The 21,680-nt window shown below is 45.6% G+C and overlaps 1 protein-coding gene across 1 annotated transcript; it reads left to right on the top strand.

Annotated features, from left to right (window-relative positions):
• Positions 1–302: 302 nt before the first annotated feature.
• Positions 303–21,273, top strand: PTPN11 (protein tyrosine phosphatase non-receptor type 11). The gene is made up of 16 exons (XM_063172943.1): positions 303–366; positions 4,547–4,669; positions 5,711–5,905; positions 6,908–7,100; positions 8,170–8,286; positions 8,762–8,875; positions 11,485–11,581; positions 12,088–12,167; positions 12,270–12,428; positions 15,115–15,246; positions 16,317–16,471; positions 17,041–17,108; positions 17,261–17,412; positions 20,299–20,411; positions 20,623–20,724; positions 21,029–21,273. Exons 1-15 carry the CDS (start codon positions 353–355, stop codon positions 20,690–20,692), a joined length of 1,782 nt encoding a protein of 593 aa, XP_063029013.1. The 5' UTR covers positions 303–352; the 3' UTR covers positions 20,693–20,724; positions 21,029–21,273.
• The last annotated feature ends 407 nt before the right edge of the window (positions 21,274–21,680 follow it).

Here is a 21,680-nt window from a genome sequence, read left to right as displayed (position 1 = left end):
CCCGGACAGCGGTCCCGCCGCGCCGCCGCCGCTTAACTCGCGTCCGCTCGGGGCTCGGCGGGCTCCGCGCCCTGCCCCGTGTACGGACGAGGCTCCGATACCACCGCGCTCCGGTGCCGGGGGTCCCGCAGCCCCCCGGGCGGAGCGGCGGCGCGGGGCGGGGCGCGGCGCGGGGCGATGACGGCGCGGGCGGTGACGCGGGGCGGGCCGCGCCGCGCTCGCGGGCCCGAGGCCGCCGTTGTTCGCGCTCCCCGCAGCGCCCGAAGGCCGCGGCCCCGCCGGGACCCCCATGTGAGCGGCGGGCGGCGCGGGGGGGCCGGCGCACCGCGACCCGCCGGGGCCACGGGGGAAGATGACATCGCGGAGGTGAGGCGGGAACGGCGGCCGCGCCGGCGGGGAGGGCGGCGGGCAGGGGCCGCGGCTGCCGGGGCTGCGGGGACGGGGCTGCTCCCGGCGGGCGGGCAGGAGCCCCGGGAGCCGCCCCGGCAGCGCCCACCGCGCCGTTCCCGCGGGGATGTCCCGGCTCCCGGAGCCCCCTCCCGCCTGTTCCCGGGGGATGTTCCCCTCCCGCAGCCCCCACCCCGCTCGTTCCTGAGGGATGTCCCCGCTCCCCGATCCCGCTCCCCGCCCGTTCCCGGGGGTGCAGGGATCGGGGGGCTTCGAGTGTCTCGTTGGCACCGGAGCTGCCCCGGTGCCCCCGGTTTGGGGGGGTTCCCGTGAGTGTCCCCATGGAGCCCGAGGGGTGGATTGTTGGTGACTGGGACCTGCTCAGTGCCGGGTTCGTGTTCCATCGAGGGCCAGCAGCGCTGATTTACCGACCCTAAAACACGGCCCGGCTACAAAAGGAGTGTCCCTGAGCTCCCCACACCTGCGCTCTTAATCACTTATCAGCGTTCGCTCTAATTTCAAACCCTTGTGGCACTGCTACAGCACGACGGCAAACAGCCAAACCCGTTTCTTTGTTGTAGCTTCTCGCTGTCCTTAATGGATTTTGATATTTTTACCCGGTGTCCTTTTGGGTGAGCTTTGGGCTTTAGAGGAATTATTGTCATAGGAAATGCTATAAATGTATTTATCCTTTTTAACCAACCTATTCTGAGATTCCCAGAATGGTTTGGGTTGGAAGGATCATAAAGTTCATCCCATTCCACCCCCTGCCATGGGCAGGGACACCTTGCACTATCCCAGGTTGCTCCAACCTGACCTTGGACACTTCAGGGATGGGGCAGCCACAATTTCAATTGATTCACCTCTATAAGTAATATCTATTAAATTGTAATTTCTCCAAGGGTAAGTTGTCCTCTCTTTTCTCCTCAAGATGGTGAATCGGGGTGAATTGTTTTAAATCCATGGTCATTTATAGTAGGATTTGGGGTTTTTTGAGCTGTATGGAGAGTTTTTTTGTCTATGTTGTGCTCTCTGGATGTCCCTCCTCACACTGGGAGCAAGGTTACAAGTTACCTTTTAGCTGCACTGTGAGCTTCCTCCTTGCCAGAATAATTACTGTGAGTCTGCTCAGAGCCCTAAACTGTAACTTGTGAGGGAGACTGAAAAAAACTGGGAAATATCAACTGATGAGCCTATAAATAGGAGTAATTAAAGTACCCGTCAGCACATCCCCAGTGCTGGGGCTGTGACAGCTGAGACAGAACTGATTTCATCTCTCCTTTGCTCTTGCAAAGGTGATTAAAAACCCCAATCACTGCATGGAAAATTGTATCGATTTATTTCTTTTGGTTTGGTAAGAGAGAAATGTGCTGGCAGCGTGTGACTTAGGGAGCACAGATCCTGCTGGACCATGACAACAAAAAAGGGATAACTGTGGATTTTCCACCGTGGATTTTTTTTTTTTTTTTCCCCATCAGAAATTTCCTTGCTTTGCTGATACCCCCTTGATTTTGAGCCCCTTATTTCCCACCTTGCTGTGGGCTCATTATGGGCTGGCAGTGATGCATTCCAAGCCCCTGAGTGGGAATTGCTGCGGGAGGGATGGTGAGGAGCAGCTCTGCCAAGGGCGTGGGTTTGGGTGACTCCTGGGATTGTATTTACTGCCCTTGGCCGGGGCACCGACTCTGCACCTGCTGCCACGGCCATGGGCAGGGAAAAGAGCACAAAAAAGCCCAAAATGCATTCCATCCCTATAAAAGGAAGCGTGAGAGCAGGTCCTGGCTGTCCCCTCCCCGTTTGGAAGGGCTGCAGCCCCAAGGTTGGGAGCACAAGGGATGGCAGCACTTCAAGGAGGATCCTCCTGGCGGCCGGAACCGCTGGCAGGGATCCCTGACACCCCCATTCTGCTATTTGGGGTGCCTGACAAATGCAGCTTCCTACTCAAAGCCAAAAATACGGAGCTGAGGGAGCGGGAGGACGAGGTGCCAGCAGAGCCACAGTTACATAAAGTGCAAGAAACCCTCCCAGGTGTAGCTTGGCTCTGCTGCATTGGGCTTTTGGCATCTTTGTGTGGATGTGGGAGAGAGATTTGGGACCATCTATAGGGTTTTTGAACCGTCTGTTGTGTGTTTAAGCTCTCCTTTAAATGCTGGTTAAATAAAAGGTTATTTGTAGTTATCTCTGTACATAAATTATTATTTTTCCTTGGCTGTAACAGCTCATGCACAGCTTAAGGTTCAGGGTGGGATACAGAAGATATTTCACTGGTTGGTGTTTATGGAATGTCAATATAATAAATCTGGAGAAGCAATCCCAACAGTTTCTCCTCTATCTGTTTAAGACAGTGTTTTGCTATAAACTTCAAAATTTCTTCTCTGTCTATTTAGACAGTTTTTTTGCCATAAACTCCAAAATTTACCAAGGTTTCTCTTGAACCTTGTGCATATTTAAAAAGCTTGCCAAGTGTTCAAATTATTACTGCACATTTTTTGTTTTGTTTTGCTTTTTGGTTTTTTTTTTTCCATTTTGTTTTTGTTTTTTCCTAATGGAAGTAAAATTTTGGGAGTGAAAATGTGGTAAATATATGATCACCTTCTCCAGGCAACCTGTTGTGGGCTGAAATGTGTTATTTAATGTTCACTTCATGCCAGATACTGATGTTTGTGCAGTTTTTCTTGTGAGAACTTTCCTTGACCTTTGAATAATTGTTAGATAAATGTAACATTATTCATTAGTTCATTCCCATTTGCTGTGATAATTTGGAAGTATTTTTGAATGGTTTTTTCCATGTGCATAAATTTGATATTTTCTGTGTTGTTCTTCAGGGAAAGATGGGGACTATTCACTAGATTTTCATGGTGCAAGTAGAATGTTTTTAACTAGGGGGAAAAATATTCACAAGAAGATTCACACAATTTATTTCTGAAAAGGATCCTAATGAATGACTTGCTAGCGATTTGGATTTTCTAGAATCCTAAAACTCCAGAATATTTCTGAAGAGAATGCTCTGGAGAAGGCTTTGGTGAGAATATTGGCAACTCTTCAGTAGAGAAGGAATTGCTGCAACAATTGAAATAATAACCCTAAATTTAGACCTGTGCTCTCATATTTTGCTGATTTAGCAATTTAGCCTGAAATGCTGACTGGATCAGGAAGGATTAGGAATGCTGTTCCATTTTTCTGGATATAACATTCCTCTCTCTGTGATGAGCCTGGCTGTGGAGTTTTTTGGATATATTTTGTTGTACTTTGGAAAAACCCAGAGGTGAAGAGAGAGGAGCAGGCTGGGTTCTTTCAGCACACAACAATGAGGATTTAGCTCTGAAAATTAAAGGTGATTTTTAATTGCTGAGTGGAAAAGTGACAGAGCTGAGGTTGGGGTGCTCACACCCAATAGTTTATTCTTAGAATTTTCTTTCTAAAATTCTCCCCAAACCTTTTTATGCACAACTCCCTCAGGGCTGCAATAAAAATGGGCAAATTCCAGATAAGAGCAGAGGCAGCGGTGACACCGAGTGCCTCCAAATAAGTCCCAAAGTCAATGCCAGAGGTGGGGACACGGAGCTGCTGGCCCCAGCCCAGCCCCAGCTCTGCCTGGGCTCTGGGATAGTCATTGAGAGCAGTTTGTGGGTGGTGAGGATCAATGGGAGATTCCTCTGGGGTTGTATTTAAACAGGACAGATCCGACCCCGGCTCCACATCCCTGCGAGGAAGAGCAGTGGGGTGTCCACGCAGGGAGTTCCTTCCTGACCCCCTCAGCTGTGCCCTAAACCATGAGGTTTTGTTCAGTTTTTAACCTTCAAAATGTTGTCGAGTGTCACTTTGGATGTTTTGTTTTATTTTTAGGTATTTTTCCTGTTTGTCTTTCAGTTTCTTTGTGTGCTGTGTTTTGCTGGAGTAAGGAAATACCACTTCTGGTCTGTGTTTATGTTGTGTACCTTTGATATCATTTTAATCCAGGCACTCAGAGTGGGGATAAGTGTAATTCTTAGGCTTACAAAAAGTTGCAATATATAAAGTTGCAGTGTGAAACTAATAATGAAATTTTATTAATTTAGGTGCAAAACTCAGTTTGCAAGCTGTCACATTGCTCTCTGTGAGTTAACTCTGAGAACCTGCTGTTTATTTATTAACATTCTTTATTTTTAACCTCTTGTAGATGGTTTCATCCAAACATCACTGGGGTGGAGGCAGAAAACCTGCTGTTAACAAGAGGAGTCGATGGCAGCTTCTTGGCACGGCCCAGCAAAAGCAACCCAGGAGACTTCACACTCTCTGTTAGGTGAGTTTGGATCTTCCCAGTCTTGCCCCAGGTTGGTCATGATCTTAATTTGCTGCTGTCCTGTGGAGAAATAGTGGATGAACTCCTTGAAAGAGGTGAAAGAATGCTCTGGTCACTTTTTAGTGTTGTTCACTTTTCCCTCTTCTTTTTCTCCCATTTTCCCTGAAGAACTTCTCAAAAACTTTTACTCAGCTCTAAATTGGAGGGGAGTGAATTCTGATTTTACAGCAGGACAAAAATGCTGAGGGGAAGCAGAAATAGGTTGATAGCAACATTGCTTTTAGCCCTTTACAAATCCATTTGATCACCAACTGGAAGGAGCCAGAGGTGTTGGGAATTAGTGATCCAGCAGGAAATCCAGACTCTCCTTGCACAGGAAAAGTCAGCAAGTTTTTAAGGGCAACTGTGGCTTTTTCAGCTTCCAAAATAGGCCTTCTGTGGCAGTTGTCCCCTGACACTGCGTGGTAGGGATGGGGGAAAGACAGCAAGAGGAAGTAGATAAAGGAAAAGGGAAAAGTGGGATTGGTGATAAGAGTTGTGCTGCTTGGATACTTGTGAGATAACAGCCCTTGTGGCACAGGAGGGGATTCCTGCTGGGAGCTGCTCTTCCTTAATATTAATTGAGACTGTGGCAGCAGGCAAAGGCAAATATTTCCTGAGGGAGAGACTTTGGGAGCTGGTGGGAATTCTGGAGAAAGGAGCAAACCAGCTCTGCTGGATCTCCAGCATGTTCAACTTTCACCCTCCACTTTGTGCTTGTGTGTGGAATTTTGTGTGGCTCTGAGGGGTTTCTGGTGGGGCTCCTGAGGCTGCAGGGTTTGTGCTGCCACTTCCAGCACAGAACTCTTCTCCTGTTCTCCCTGCCTGGTGGGCAGAGAAGCTGGAGCAGAGGAGCAGTAGCTCCATGCTGGAATTGTGAATATGGATCTCTCCACCTCAGGCATCACCAAATCTAAAAGTGATTGATTGATTGATTGATTGATTGATTGATTGATCAGCTGACTTGGGAAGGGTTTTTGTGTCCTCTCTTTCAAATCTCAGACGAACTGGAGCTGTGACCCACATCAAGATCCAGAACACAGGTGACTACTATGACCTCTATGGGGGAGAGAAGTTTGCCACGCTGGCTGAGCTGGTGCAGTACTACATGGAACACCATGGGCAGCTCAAGGAAAAGAATGGAGATGTCATAGAGCTGAAATATCCCCTCAACTGTGCTGATCCCACCTCAGAAAGGTCAGAGAAGTGTTCTTGTGCTGCTTAATAAATGCTGTGTTAATCCCTCTTCACACTCTGCCTCCCTCTGGGAAAAGGGTGGCCACAACTTTGGATTTGTTTCAGGGAGGTTTCTTGCAAAATAGATGAATAAATGTGGTTAAAGGTGAAGAATCCAAGCCTCAGAACCTGTTCCCTTCAGGATTCTTTCTTGGGTGGGACAGGACTGAAACAGAGGGCAAAATTCCCTTTATTTTTACTGGGAGAATGTTTAATCTGAGAAGTTCTGATGTTGTTGCTGCTGCAAGAAATCCCCAGGGATATTTCTGGGCATAACTTTTTGTGGTTTTCCTAGCAGTGGGTAGAAAGTGAGGGCTGCACAAATCCTCAGATTCCTCAAACTCCTCTTTTGAGGAGTGTGGTTAATAGGGAGAATTTGGGACTCTGGATTTGAGGAAATATCAGGGGTCAAAACTAAACCAGCAGATGCCTGTTTATTCCTTGAAGTGAAAAAATGAGGAAAAATAATCAAACAAGTTCTCTTAATGCCTTAACAGAGGTGGGGAGGATTGTTGTTTTTTTGGCCCTATTTCCTGAAGAATTGAGGTTGCTGGGATTGCCCTCTCCAGTTCCTAATGGGATAGAAGGGTGGGGTCTCAAAACTATGAAGTTTCCACAAGTTTATCAGGGAAATTTCATGAAGGAAATAAAAGAATGAATGCCTTGACTGAGGGGAATATTGGAGTGTAACCTGGTGTTTATTTGGATTGTTGTGAAGGATCCAAATCAAAGCTTCACTGGAAATGCCATGGTAATGCTTTGAAGTGTTTCTGTCCTCACTGATGTGCACCTGGACACTCCCAAAGCTTATTTTATTTATTATTTTTACCAACTGAGGTTTTCCCTAGACCTGGCTGTTGCTGAGTGAACAGAAGGATTCAATTCCATAACAAACACCTGGAACAAATGGATTCAGCTGGAATGCTGAGCAGGGTTTCTCCCTCTATGTCCCTTCATTTCCAGGTGGTTTCACGGGCATCTCTCTGGGAGAGAAGCTGAGAAACTCCTGACAGAGAAAGGAAAACATGGCAGCTTCCTGGTGAGGGAGAGCCAGAGCCACCCTGGGGACTTTGTCCTTTCTGTGAGGACGGGGGATGACAAAGGAGAGAGCAACGACGGCAAATCCAAAGTGACACACGTCATGATCCACTGCCAGGTAGGAGCAGCAGGGACTCCATGGGCACAGGAGCTCTGGATCCACTCCTCTTTTCCCTGGGCTTGCTGCAGGTCATCCCTTTGATCAAAATGTCTCCTTTGATGGCATCAAAATTCCAATATTTTTTGGCTGACTGGCTCCTGTCAGGGCCTTCTGGCTCAAATCACACTTTGCTGCGCTCAGGGAGCCTTTGCAGTCTCCTGGATGGGTTTTATCAAAATAGGAGTGATTGGATAAATGGAGATCTATCCACAGATGTCTCTCTCCTGTCAGTTCAGGCAGTTACACCTGATGGATGATCAACAGTCTGTGAAAATGAGTGTTCACTCCAAGGAATGCCCTGAAATCTAAATCTTCTGTTTAGTATAAGGTAGTTCTTCACTGAAATATTACTAAATTACAGTTTTCATATTTAATCTGTCTCCATGGGCTGCTATTTAAAAAATAATCACGGATTTTAAAAAAACCATGGATTTTTCTTATTCTCTTTTACTTCTCTTGTGCCCGAAGGCAGTGCAATAACTAAATTGTATAAAAACACCTAAAGTGCAGTAACAGAAGTAGTTTGGAGGTAGAAATGACCCACTGGGACTGTAAATGCTGAATTACCAGAATATGTTTATTTTTTCAAGAAAACCTCTCTGACTTGCAGTTAGCATTTATGCCTTTGAGGAAAATAATTTGGCATTTGCTTCCTTAAAATAGAGATGGTGCCAGGCAGTGCCAGCCTTTCAGGACCCAATCATACACTTAACTTTGGAAATTAATTCAAATCCCTAATTCCTGAATTCTCATCCTGTAGCTCCAGAGCTGCCTGAGCCCTGGTTCAGAGGGAATCAGCTCTCTAAAAAAAGCAGATAAACAAATTTTCAAGGAGATGGCAAAAAAGGAAATGTCCTGCAGTGTGTCTGTTTCTATTTATTAAAGTTCTATCCTTTAGCAGAAGGATTTCAGTAGAGCCTTCTGCCCATAATTTTGGAGGTTATTTCTGATGCAAGGCACAGCCTAGAGGTGCTGTGGCTGTGGTGGTGGGAAGTGCATTTATTTGGAGGAGCATTTGTCTTTTCAGGATCTCAAATATGACGTTGGTGGAGGGGAGAAGTTTGACTCTCTGACAGATCTGGTGGAGCATTACAAGAAGAACCCCATGGTGGAGACTTTGGGCACTGTGTTGCAGCTCAAGCAGGTGAGAAGGACAGGCCACCCCTGAGCTTTGCCATCTCCAGGATATTTGGTTGAAATGCAGCTTTTCCATATGCTCTGCAAGACTTTTTTTCTGAGGGAAAAAATGAGGAGTTGAACTTCATGAAATGGATGAAAAAGTCAATTTTTGTTAGGCTTGGGAAGGGATTGTGTTGTCTCTGATGTGCAGAATTTCCTGGTGTCATCCTGGTCTGTCAGAGTTGCAGGGCATGTCCAGAAATGAGACAATTTAATGCATTAAATAATTAAATGAATAATTAAATAAAAACCGTGACATTTTAAAACTGTTCACCATCCCCGTCTTCACTGCCCTTTGCTCGAATCCCAAAACACTGACATCCAAAAAAATGCCTGGATCCTAAAATCCCATTAAAATATCCTCATCTTAGGGGATTTGTGTTTGAGTTGTCTTTCCATGGCTGTTCTTTGCTGAGCCTGTGCTGTTTGTGTCCCCCCAGCCCCTGAACACCACCCGGATCAACGCTGCCGAGATCGAGAGCCGAGTCAGGGAGCTCAGCAAACTGGCAGAGACCACGGATAAAGTCAAGCAGGGCTTCTGGGAAGAGTTTGAGGTAATTCCTTACATTCCAAGGAGTGTTTCCTGCAGTGTTTCCTGCAGTTTTTCCTGCAGTGTTCACTCTCACACTGCCAAAGTTGGGTTCTGCCTTCCTGGTGTTTCCTCCTCTCCATCACCTCAGATCCCTGGTTTTGCTCCCATCTCCAGGGCTTTGCCAGCTCCACTCTCGTGGCTTGAGATATTTGCCTTTTTTCCCTGATTCTCAGAGTGCTTTTTATCCAGGATATCCTCCTGGATATCCTTCCCTGTTTGTCCCACCAGGACAATCCTTCCAATTCCTTCTGCTGTTTGGGAAGGTGGGAACCAAATTGTTTCCCATTTCTTTAGGGACACTTCCATTTCTCAGACCATCCATTGCCCTTGTGGCTTTTTGATGCTCTTTTTTTTTGATCTTAAAGCCATTGGGAAGTGGTAGAAAGCTCTGGGATGAAACAACATGGATTATATGCATTCCTTGGACTTCTGGAGGTTTATTTTTGGTTTGTTGTGGTGTTTCATTTCTCTCTGTAGGAAAAATTCCAATTTTTTTCCAGAAGGAGTGTGTAGGGACAGGACAAGGAGAATGGCTTCAAACTAGAAGAGGTTTAGATGAGATATTGGGAAGAAATCCTTCCATAATCTGGAAGAAACTCTTCCCAGAGAAGCTGTGGGTGCCCAGTCCTTGGAAGTGTTAAAAGCCAGATTGGCTGGGGCTTGGAGCAACCTGAGATAGTGGAATGATTTGGGTTGTGAGGGACCTTAAATCCCATTCTACCCCACCCCTGCCATGGCCAGGGACACCTTTCCCTATCCCAGGTGGCTCCAAGCCCCATCCAGCCTGGTCTGGAGCACTCCAGGCTGGATAATGGACTGGTTTATACCTCACACACACAAAACCACCAGTGGAGTCTGGAATTCCACCAGCAGATGGCAACAGGAAACTGGGAAGTTCTCAAGGAGCTCCAGAGAGGCTGCTGTGAGAAACTTCCTGAATAGTGGTGGATTTGCAAAGTGACCATCCTTGGAGAAACCTTCTTTGATCAGAAATATCCATTAGCTAAATGTGCTGGCCAGTGTGCTCTGATTATTGCCAGGAGAAGGAAAATTAATCAGTGAAAAGTGAAGGAATTAGCACAGAGGTGTGTGAGGGGCATGTCAGATGGTGAGGTGATGGCATTGGGAAATGAGAAAATGAGGATTGAGCTTTCTCCTTTCTCCTTCCAGAGAGAGGGGACAGTCCTTGATGCAGGGCTGCTGGATGGTCAGAATGGCCAGAATTCCATCTGGAGAGGGAAGGAAGTCAGCAGAGGTTGTGTGTGTGGGAAGGGATTGTTGGTTTGGCAAAACACAACTGAACTATTAATTCACAGTTCTTTCCTGACCTCTGCTACACGTTAAAGGAATTTTTCTTGGAGTGGATTTCTCAATGTTTTCCTTACAGCAGGAAAAGCAAATAAATGAAGGATTTTACCTGTGAGACATTGCACTTCTTTTTCCCCTTTGCTGCTGTCACTGAGGTCAGCACTAACCCTCATTTTTTTGGGATTGAAGCCCTCTCCTAGCAGTTTCAGTGCCCTGTTTTCCATTCCCTCAGGGAAGCTCCAGCTGTCCCCCATGGTGGCAGGAGGGGGGAGCACACTCCAGGCTGTCCATGGATCCCTGTCTGTGCTGCTCAGGAGCTGCCAGCCCAGATGGTGAATTTAAATTACTTGTCTCCAGGCAGGAATGAGCCTCTTGTCCCAGGAAGCACCAGACAGGGATGTTCACAGCCCTTGTAGTGTTTTTCCTTCTGAAAAATGGTTATTTCTGAGCTTAGTGCTGGGATGTTGTGGTGAGGTGGAGGAGAATATTCAGATTTATGGCTGTGTTGTTCCAGCTCTGAATGGGCTTGTTGGGATCACTGCTGCTCATGGATCTCTCCTCTGGGATGCTCCAAGCAATGATAATTAACTCTAGGAAGGAAGATGTGGTTTCCACACACATTTAATTGCTCCAATTCTTTAACTTGCTGGGAAAGTTTGGCTCTCAGACCTTTTGCCTGGAATTCCACAGGCTGGAACTTGGGGGCTGTTTCCTGCCCTTTGTCACAAGCTTGAAACTTTTCATCTCTTAAATTTCTTTTGCTTTCCCTGCCTTTAGGATCAGCCTAATTATCCAAGGTCATCAAGTGAGGGAGTATCAGACTGAGACAGGAGTGAGCAAATGTGCCAGTTAAATAAACAGTAAGAGTCTGGAGGGTGGGAATGCTGAGGGGAGCAGCTCCCAAAACCTGAATCTTCCTTTAAGTGGGACCAGAACTGCTTTCAGGATGAAAACTTGGAGCAGAGCATGGGGATCCTGGTGCCTCCAGCTCCAGGGAGCTTTGGGAGTGGGGAGATTTGCCATGAGCAGCCTGGCTGTGCAAGTATGGAATTGCTGCTGTCCCTGGGACATTGTGTTCCAGAAATCCCCGCTGCAGCTTGTTCCTTCACTGGGATAATTAATGGATAAATAAATTATGGATAAATAAATTATGGATAGCCCACCAGCTAATGCCCCTCTCCTCCCTTTTCTCTGGGATTGCTGTGGGCATGGGCCAGTCCATCCTGCTTTTTCTGAGCCCCCCTGTCTGTGCTCTCCCCTCAGACCTTGCAGCAGCAGGAATGCAAACTCCTCTACAGCCGTAAGGAAGGGCAGCGCCAGGAAAACAAGAACAAAAATAGATACAAAAACATTTTACCCTGTAAGTATCGACCCTTCCTTGCCATTTAATGTTACTCTGGTTTATTTTCCTCATTAGTACAGGGTTAATTAAGTGCCACTGGCCTTTGGCTTCTCTTTAATGATAATTTCCCCTCTTATCAGGATTATCCAGTGATTTCCAATTTGGGTTCACACATTTGCACTTTGTAGATATTTGTAATATTGGTTTTTATCTTCATTTAAAAGCCTCATATCCCTCAACTCAACAGGCTGGAATACTTAAATTTAAGAGGATTAATTTGGGGGCCAGAACTGGCATATGCAAATCCCAAAGCTTTGCCTTGACTTGGTGTTTGAGTGTTCCTGAATTCCCAGACATGGACATGTTTTGGTCCAGCTGGTCACAGCCACTTGTCTAAAGGAATCAAAAGAGGCAATTTGGAATATTCTGATCACTTATTTACTAAGTTTGATAATTAATTCATAGCTGCTGCGTGTTCACAACTGTGGAATGCAAGTGCTTGACATCCATGTGTGTTTTTGCAGTTGATCACACCAGAGTTGTTCTCCACGATGGTGATCCCAATGAACCTGTTTCTGACTATATCAATGCTAATATTATTATGGTGAGTGTATTTGAGTGTATTCCCACCTCCTCTTCCCTAAATCCAAGGGAATCTTGTCACACACAATCTGTTGAATTGCTGGTTTGGTTTTTTTCCCTCTAGCCTGAGTTTGAAACCAAGTGCAACAACTCAAAGCCAAAAAAAAGTTACATTGCTACCCAAGGCTGCCTGCAGAACACAGTGAATGATTTCTGGAGGATGGTGTTCCAGGAGAATTCCAGAGTTATTGTCATGACCACGAAAGAAGTGGAAAGAGGAAAGGTAAAACCAGACATTTGGGAAAGGCCCTTGTACATTTGAGTACAAGTAGGAGCTGATCTGACAGGGATAAGTTGATTTATGACTGGAATCAGGCACAGGATTCCTTGGAATTCTGGAAGGTGCTGAGTGTCCTTTTTTATTGGTGTCTGTGGGAATTGGGGATGGACTCCTGTCACATCAAGCCTCCCTTTCTTAAGGTTTGCCTGCAGAAATTTCCGCTGGTGGATGTGAATCTCTGTATTTCAGACTTAGGGAAGGAGGCACTGGGATGGGAGATGTGGCTAAGCAGGAGTTCTGGGTGCTTGAAGGGAAAAATTCCCTTCTCCTGCAGCAAAAGTCTTGCCATTTATTTTATCTCATCAAGCCTGGATGGACCTCCCTAAAAAAAGCAGAATTATAGGATTTTATTATTTCAAAACTGAACATAGAGGTGTTGCTGCTTAGCTGGGAACTGCCCTGGCAGGATTTAATGCTGTCAAGAGGAATTTTCCCTGCAATGGTGTATCCCAAAAATCCCCACTTCCCTTTGGAGCACAGGAATCTTGTCTTGCTCCCTGGCCTCTGGCAAACCTGGGGATATTTTAATTTTTTTCTGGTTTCTAATGACACAAGGCAGGAAGGAATAGGAATAGTTGAACATTGATATCCTGGCAGCAGCCACACACAGCTTCCTGGGGTTTGTAAGGATTTATCTTTGGAATTTGTTGCTTCTGATCTTTTTTCTGTTTGATAAATACTGTCCCTTCTCTCCTTTTAAATTTCTCTGCTTCTTCCACACACTATTGTCCACGTTTTTACCTTTTTCCATGTTCTCATTATCTGTTCCTGAATAGAAAACTGTTGCTTTTTTAGGGGAGCACATTTGTGGGAAACATCAAATTAAGAGCTGAAGTTTTTCTGTGGGTGACTGATGATTGCAGGGGGTCCTCACTCCCAGGAACTTTGTGTGTGTGGGCTGAAGACAAATAACAGAAAATTTTACAGAATTCTCTCCCTAATTAAGGTGTCAAAGCTGCCACTGGTGCTGTTTGTTGCAGCCATTAGACTTTGTCTTGTGTATTTATTTTTTAAAGTCTTTGTAAAGTTCTGCCACTTCATCACCCTGATAAAGGGGCAGGATTTGTGTTTCCTTCCTTTGAATTCACTGACAGAGGAGAAGCTCCCCATTCCCAGTGATAATCTTTGTTTTGGAAGAGGAGAAATAAATTATGGAGTTGATTTGAATACACCTTTCTTCCTAAAAGTTATTTATTATTTTTTTAAGAACCTCCTGAATGGCCTTTGCTCCTCTGCAATTTCTCCATTTTTTCCCCCAAAGTTTGCTCATCCCTTTTGCTGGAGAAAACACTTTAATTCATCAGTGCTTCATTGCTTCTTCTTTCTGTACCCTTGATTGTTTTGTGATGCCTATTTCACTTCTTAGAGAATTGCAAATGCCAGTCCTGGTATCAAATCAAAGCTTTTTTATCTCAGGCCAAGCTCTTTGCAGGAAGAGAGAACCTTTGCAGCAGAGCTGCCTCCATAGCCTGAGGAAGGGAGGAACTGTGGAACATCCCAGCCCTTCATCAAGTCCTGGATGTGCTTTAAAGTGCAGAAGCAGCAAATCCTTAGAAATTAAAGGAGTTTTGGGCTTTTGGAGGCAGTTCAGCAACCCAGCCCTGCAGAGTAAAGCTTATTTTAACATCATGTTGCTGCTCAGAGCTCTGCATTGAAAACTGCAAAGTTATTTCTGCTGGCACCCCCCAAAAATCAGTGTATTTGCTTCAGTTTCAGAGTATTTGCTTGTTTCTCCCCTTGTGACAGGGAAAAAAGGGCAAAAATAGCAGGAAAGCATCTTGTTGCCTACGTGGGCATGTGTTCAGCCATCTTCTCTGCCTTGGGCTGGCAGAAGGAGCTTCCCTGTGCTGTGTTTTTTCCTGAATATTCAGGATAACTGCAAATAGACCCTATTGCTCTGTAGGATTTGGTGTTTGCTCTGTGTTTGCTCCTGCAGTAATTTCTGCTTTGATGCTGCATTCCCAGGAGTTGCTCTTTCCTGACCTGTCACAGCAGCCAAACCCAAGTGCTGATAGCTGAATCCATTCCTCAGTGGATGGAATTTATCCCTGGGCAGAGATAATCCTGATGGAGCAGCAACACACCAAAAACTCTGCATTTTAGAACCTACAGACCCATGAACTGCTCCCTTTGCAGGGGCCTGAGCCCTCTTTGGTGATGGAACCAGAGCTGGGTCAGCCCTTCCTGCTGCAAGCCATGGAAAAGCAAATATCCAAGTTTAATTTCCACTGGGAATGATTTATACCTTTGACCTTTCTTCTTATGCAGCCTGTAGGGCTGTGGGACTGAATTCTGGTGGAATTTTGAGATCTGTGACAGGGGGTACAAAATGCATGATTTTAATCCCCAGCTTTTGAAAATACCCAGGCACAAAATATCCCAAAATATGCTAAGAGGAGAGGTGACCTGTACCTGTCTGAAATTATCCAGTGGCTGTTATGGAGAGGAGAAACTCCCCATTAAAATATTCTTCACCTCATCAGCTGATTGTCCTCTGTGGGCTCTGAAACAAAACCTTCAGGGTTGAATTAATCAGTTTGCAATGCAACTTTTTTTTTTTTTTCCTGCCTGATTGTTCCTTTTCTTTTTGTTGTTTTTTTTTTTTCCTTTATAATGTGAAATCTTGCAGAGTAAGTGTGTGAAGTACTGGCCAGATGAATATTCCCTGAAGGAGTACGGGGTGATGCGTGTCCGGAACGTGAAGGAGAGTGCAGCCCACGACTACACCCTGAGGGAGCTGAAACTTTCCAAAGTTGGCCAGGTGAGAACAGAAACAGCTCTGTCCTTTTAGCCCAACTTGTGCATCACCAAAGGAAAAATGTCAGGATTAGCCCATTTCTCTGGAATCAATGAAAGCACTCGGAGGTGAATAAATGGAGCCCTGCCTTTCTTTGAAGCTCCACGTTCAGTTCATCCATCTTTCTCTTTTTGCCCTTGGGATAATTGAAAATTCTCCTACCTAAGCAGCTTTTGGCAGGAGAGGAGCTGCTGCAGAGCTTGCAGGGAATCAGGGAGGAGGGAAAATGCTTTTAACTGAGGGCACTTCAATCCAGCCTGGCATTTGCTCCCTCATGGAAATGGTTGCGCTGAAAGGAAAAGTTGTGTGTGGAAAATTCACTTAAGGGAAGGGATAAAAAGGGTGAGAAAACTGTCTGGAAATGGCAATTCCTGTTAAGGAACAGTTTGGATCAGGGAGGAGAAGCAGAGCAGGGGAATTGGGGATGGATTCCTGTCACATCAAGCCTCCCTTTCTTAAGGTTTGCCTGCTGAAATTTCAGCTGCTGGATGTGAATCTCTGTATTTCAAACTTGTGGGAGATGTGGCCAAGCAGGAATTCTGGGTGCTTGAAGGGAAAAATTCCCTGCTCCTGCAGCAAAAGTCTTGCCATTTATTTTCTCTCATCAAGCCTGTATGAACCTCCCTGAAAAAGCAGAACTATGGGATTTTATTCTTACAGGACTGAACATATAGATGCTGCTGCTTAGCTGGGAACTGCCCTGGCAGGATTTAATGCTCTGAAAGAGGAATTTTCCCTGCAATGGTGTATCCCAAAAAATCTGGAGAGTACAGGAATCTTGTATTGCTCCCTGGCCTCTGGGATATTTTAGTTTGGGGGATTTATTCAGCTTTAGGGATTTAATGACTGATGTGCCAGGCCAGGGAGAGCCCTGCCTTGTTCCTTCCCTTGGGATTTGTGGAGCTGTGCTCAGGCTGGATTTGGGGGATCCCTCTGTGCTCCGTGAGGACTGGGCTGTGTTTTGAGCAGCAGTTTTGTGTCCCTGTGCTGCAGGGCTGGGTTTTGAGCAGCAGTTTTGTGTCCCTGTGCTGCAGGGGAACACGGAGAGGACGGTGTGGCAGTACCACTTCCGCACCTGGCCCGACCACGGCGTCCCCAGCGACCCCGGGGGCGTCCTGGACTTCCTGGAGGAGGTGCACCACAAGCAGGAGAGCATCCCTGATGCAGGACCTGTCGTGGTCCACTGCAGGTGAGGCTCCTGCCGCTCCTCCTTTTGGCCCAGGGAGCTGAGACTTTAAAAAGAACAACTTCCCCTGGGAATTGCTCAGAATTCTCTTATTTTCTGTCTGTACAATGTCGCATCCTGGGTGGGTGGCACAGGGTCCCCTTGGGAAGGGATTTCAGGCTCTGAACCTTTGGATAAATGAAAATTTCTGCTGTTGGATGAGAAGATGGGATCAGTCTTGGCTGGGGCATTTCAAGTGCAGGATCATGGGAATTCTGGCATCTCATCCCACCTGTGAGGGCTCTCTCCATTTTGGGTGTTCTCACCTTGTAAATTATATCATTTCTAGGCAGAGAAATGTTAGATCTGACCTTACAGTTTTTTTCTGATTTATAAACACTGAGGGACAGAAGTGCTGATTTCTGTGCCTTCCCTGGGGTCTCTGGTTTGACTCTGGCTGTAATTTGGAAGCCCCTGGCTATAATTTGCAAGCCTCCTGTCTCCTAATGCCAGAATTGCTTTACCTGAGGTTTTGCTGTGCATTCAGAAAGATCAAAACAATAACATTCCTTTTTTTTTTCCCCTTCTTCCAGTGCTGGGATTGGTCGAACAGGAACTTTCATTGTCATTGACATCCTCATTGACATCATCCGAGAGAAAGGTACCTTTAACCCTTTGATTGCCCTGCCCTTAACCCTTTGATTTCCCTGCCTGCTCCCGGATCCACCCCGGCACGCTGACGGAGGATTCAGGTGAGCTCCACCCTCACCTTGGTTCTTTTCCTGCTCTCCCCAATGCCGTGGATGTGCCCAGGGGTGGACTGTGACATCGATGTCCCCAAGACCATCCAGATGGTGAGGTCCCAGCGCTCAGGGATGGTGCAGACAGAGGCCCAGTACAGGTTCATTTACATGGCAGTGCAGCACTACATCGAGACCCTCCAGCGCAGGATCGAGGAGGAGCAGGTGGGTCCACCCCAAAGGATCCCAGCAGGGAGCAGCAGTGCTGGGGATTGTGTTCTAGGAAGGCTGAAGGTGTGAATTGTCTCCTGTATTTTAGTTCATTGTGCTTAAGAAATAATTAAATTGGTAGGTGGGATCCTCTCCTTAAGATATCAAGTGGAATACTCTCCTTAAATTTGGTGGAATCCTCTCCTTTCATTATCGGATGGGATCCTCTCCTTAAATTATTAAGTGGAATCCTGTCCTTAAATTATCAGGTGAAATCTTCTTAAAACATTGTGTGGAATCCTCTCCTTAAATTATCAAGTGGGATCTTCTCCTTAAAATATCAAGTGGAATCTTCTCCTTAAATTATCAGGTGGAATCCTTTCCTTAAAATATCAGGTGGAATCCTCTCCTTAAATGTGGTGGTATCCTCTCCTTACATTATTGGGTAGATTCCTCTCCTTGAATTATTAAATGGAATCCTCTCCTTAAATTATCAGGTAAAATCATCTTAAAACATTGTGTGGAATCCTCTCCCTAAATTGTCAAGTGGAATCCTCTCCTTAAATTACCAGGTGAAATCTTCTTAAAATATTGTGTGGAATCCTCTCCTTAAATCAATTGGAATCCACTCCTTAAATTATCAGGTGGAGTCCTCTCCTTAAGATATCAGGTGGAATCCTCTCCTTAAATTATCAGTTGAAATCTTCTTAAAACATTGTATGGAATCCTCTCCTTAAGATAACAGGTGGAATCCTCCTCTTAAGATATCAGGTGGAATCCTCTCCTTACATTATCAAGTGCAATCCTCTCCTTAAATTAAGTGGAATCCTCTCCTTAAATTATCAAGTGAAATCTTCTTAAAACATTGTGTGGAATCCTGTCCCTAAATTATCAAGTGGATTCATCTCCTTAAATTAAGTGGAATCCTCTCCTTAAATCAATTGGAATCAATTCCCTAAATTATCAGGTGGAATCCTCTCCTTAAATCAATTATAATCCACTCCTTAAATTATCAGGTGGAATCCTCTCCTTACATTATTGAGTGCAACCCTGCCCTTAAATTACTGAGTGGAATTTTCTCTTCAAAATATTAGGTGGAATTCTCTCCTTAATTTAAGTGGAATTCTCTCCTACCCTCCCTGTCCCCATATCTCAAATTTCCTTCCTGTTATCAAATTTCCTGTGGAGGAAGAATAAAAGATAAGGGTCTGTTAATTAAAGCAGAACCTCGTGCTCTTTGTGTTTCAAAGAGATTTCAGAGCTTGTTCCCTGCATTCCTAAAAGGGAAAAATCAAATGCTGATCACTCCAGTTCCAGTTTTGGGAGTTTATTGGTAGGAAATCAGTTTATTGGAGTGGAAAATGAAAGGGTGAGTGTGGTGGTCCAACAAAAAGCACTTCCAGGAGTGTGGTAGGAGCAGAAATGTTTGGGAATAAGTGGTGACAACCACAAAGACCTTCCCCTGCCCCTTCCTGCTCAGGGAATTCCTTGCACTCCAGTTCTGGGGGGTTTTACAGCAGTTTCCTGGTTTTGTGATAAAGAGCTCATGTTTTCTCCTTGTCCCTGCTGCTCCCTGCCCTGACCTCAGAGCAGCTGGGATTTGTACCTTTTGCTTTCTATGCTAATTAGTCCAGATTTTTACTCTTTTTAGTATCTTTTTCCCTGCTGGGGACTTTCCAACACTTACTGAGTTAGTTCCTCTTTATCAGCTGGTTCCTACAAAATGTCCTTGTGGTCCATCCCACAAATCCTGCATTCCCTGTGTCCACCAATCCATCCATCCCACAAATCCTGCATTCCCTGTGTCCACCAATCCATCCATCCCACAAATCCTGCATTCCTTGTGTCCATCAATCCATCCATCCCACAAATCCTGCCTTCCATGTGTCCACCAGTCCATCCATCCCACAAATCCTGCCTTCCATGTGTCCACCAATCCATCCATCCCACAAATCCTGCCTTCCATGTGTCCACCAATCCATCTTTCTCTCCCAGACTTTGTTCGATGAAGCAAATCCAGGTTTGCTCAACAAATCTTTTCCCAAGCTGTGTTCCCACAAACTGCTCAGGACAGCTTTGTCATAAATCCCGGCTAAGAGGGGTTTAGGAATCAGCAGAAGGAGCTGAGGGAGTTTCAGGAGTCCATCCTGGAAAAGCTTCAATCCCAGGAATGTTCTTAATGGGAATTCAGGGGCCAGAACTCCCCGGAGGCTCCGCCAGCTTCTGCTGTGAGATTGGGTCAGCCCTCAGGACTTGTTGCAGCGTTAAAAAACCCCAAATAAACCCACAAACCCCTCCCCAAACCTCAAATTCTCTGCAAAACTTCGATTTCCACCTTGCAGGTTTCAGTGTTTGCAGGCATTGTGGATGCCTGGGAAGAGGAAAAATCCATCTCCCGTTTCTTTCCCAGTGTGGTTCCCTGGCAGGATCTGGAGCTGGGTGCCAGCACAATTGGCTGCAGCCTGGAGCATATGTGCACAGTCCAAATAACAGCTTGGCTGCTTTTTATATCAAACCTAATGGGCTCAGATATTATTTTATTAGAGCTCCTGCAAACAATGGTGTTGCTCTGTTGGCCCCAGCTCCGAGCTGGAAATGAGGTCAGTGGGAAGCCCACTGGCTGCTCAAGAATGAAATGGGGACTTTTCTGCCAAGGAGATGAGGGTTGAGTACGTTCAGAGGGTTGGTGTGTCCTGCTGGAGATGGTGGGATGGGGGAAGATGGGGATTTTCAGGTTTAGGTGTGCTCAGTGATGTGTTCACTGCAGGATGAGCTCTCTCCTCACAGATAAACCTAAAAACACCCATGGGTGTCTCCTTGTGGAATTGCTGCACTTTCTCAATGATTGGTTGCTGGGATTAACCCCAAACCTGGCTTTTTGTTGTGTGTTTTGCTTCACAGAAGAGCAAGAGGAAAGGTCACGAGTACACAAACATTAAATATTCCTTATCGGACCAGACGGGCGGGGATCAGAGCCCTCTCCCCCCCTGCACCCCAACCCCAACGTGTCCAGAGTAAGTCCAGCCCTGCCCTCAGTTTTTGAGCTGTTCTGTCTCATCTTCAGAGACCTCAAACGAGGCTGAGTTACCCCAGAACCTGCCCTGTTGTGCTGGGCTTGCCTCTGAAAATAAATCAAGTGAAATTAATTGTCTCTGAATTATGGGGTGTGTATTATAGGACATTTGTGTATTTTTGATGGGACTCTAAATCCTGATTTCATTTCAGAATGAGAGAAGATAGTGCTAGAGTATATGAAAATGTGGGGCTGATGCAGCAGCAGAAGAGTTTCAGATGAGAAGATGTTCAGAGCCTTCCCAGCCAAGGCAGGTGTGTATGGCCAGGGGAGGGGCTGTGTCCATTCTGGGCATTTTTGGGAGAAAGTGCCCCCAAAAATGCCCAGAATGCTTGGAATTGATCCCCACAGGGTGCCTGAGTTCCAAAAGCTAATTTAAATTTAACTTTAATGACTTTTATACACAATCTCATCTTTTACTGCCAAAGCACCCACACAGTTTCTAAGCCAAGCTTGAGACTTTGAGTTGAGTTTAAACTTTATTGAGTTTAAAATCAACTCAAACACCTGCTGGGTTTTTGTCCTCAATAATTCTTCTTTTTTGTTTTCCTTTCCCAGACATGAAAATGGTTTTTAAAAAGGTCAAGAATGAGATGGAAGAAGCTTCACGTGAGCAGTGAACTCTGAGGGCTTGGTACCTTTTTATTTACGGTTTTAATCCTTCAGTAGGCAAAACTTCAGAGCATCTAAAGATTGTTTTTATCTCTTCTCTCCAATTTCCAATTGCTCATTTTCCAAATAAAAGGAAATCCTTTCTACAAGGTAGACAATTACTTTGTAGAGTCAGTTTTGAATCCTGCAAACTGTTGGACTGTCATCCATTTGTTTTTTTAAATAGTATTTTGGTTTCACAGTATGGCTGTTAGTGGGGTTTTGTTGTTTTTTTTTTTCCTTATTTGAGCAGTTGTGGGGTTTTTGGGGGGCACTGGGTGGGGGGTGGGTGGTGGGAGAGCAATGCCATGGATAAATCCATGCCATGAAATGTAAAATACTGATGGGAACAATGTGGATTGTTGGAAAACAGTGGATCACCAGCGTGGATAGAACCAAGTGCATGATCAAATTAGTCCTGATACATTTCAAACTCAGACTGAGCTTCCTGGGGTGAGCAGTTCTTGAGATGAAGGTGCTTTTTTTGTGATAATTGGTGGCTTTGATTCCAATTTTGCTGTGTGGCTGGATGGGCTATTTTGGAGGAATTTATGCAAAG

Source organism: Melospiza melodia, chromosome 20 (assembly GCF_035770615.1).
Source record: "Melospiza melodia melodia isolate bMelMel2 chromosome 20, bMelMel2.pri, whole genome shotgun sequence".
In the NCBI taxonomy this organism is placed as follows: domain Eukaryota; kingdom Metazoa; phylum Chordata; class Aves; order Passeriformes; family Passerellidae; genus Melospiza; species Melospiza melodia.
This window is presented reverse-complemented; position numbering and strand designations above follow the sequence as displayed.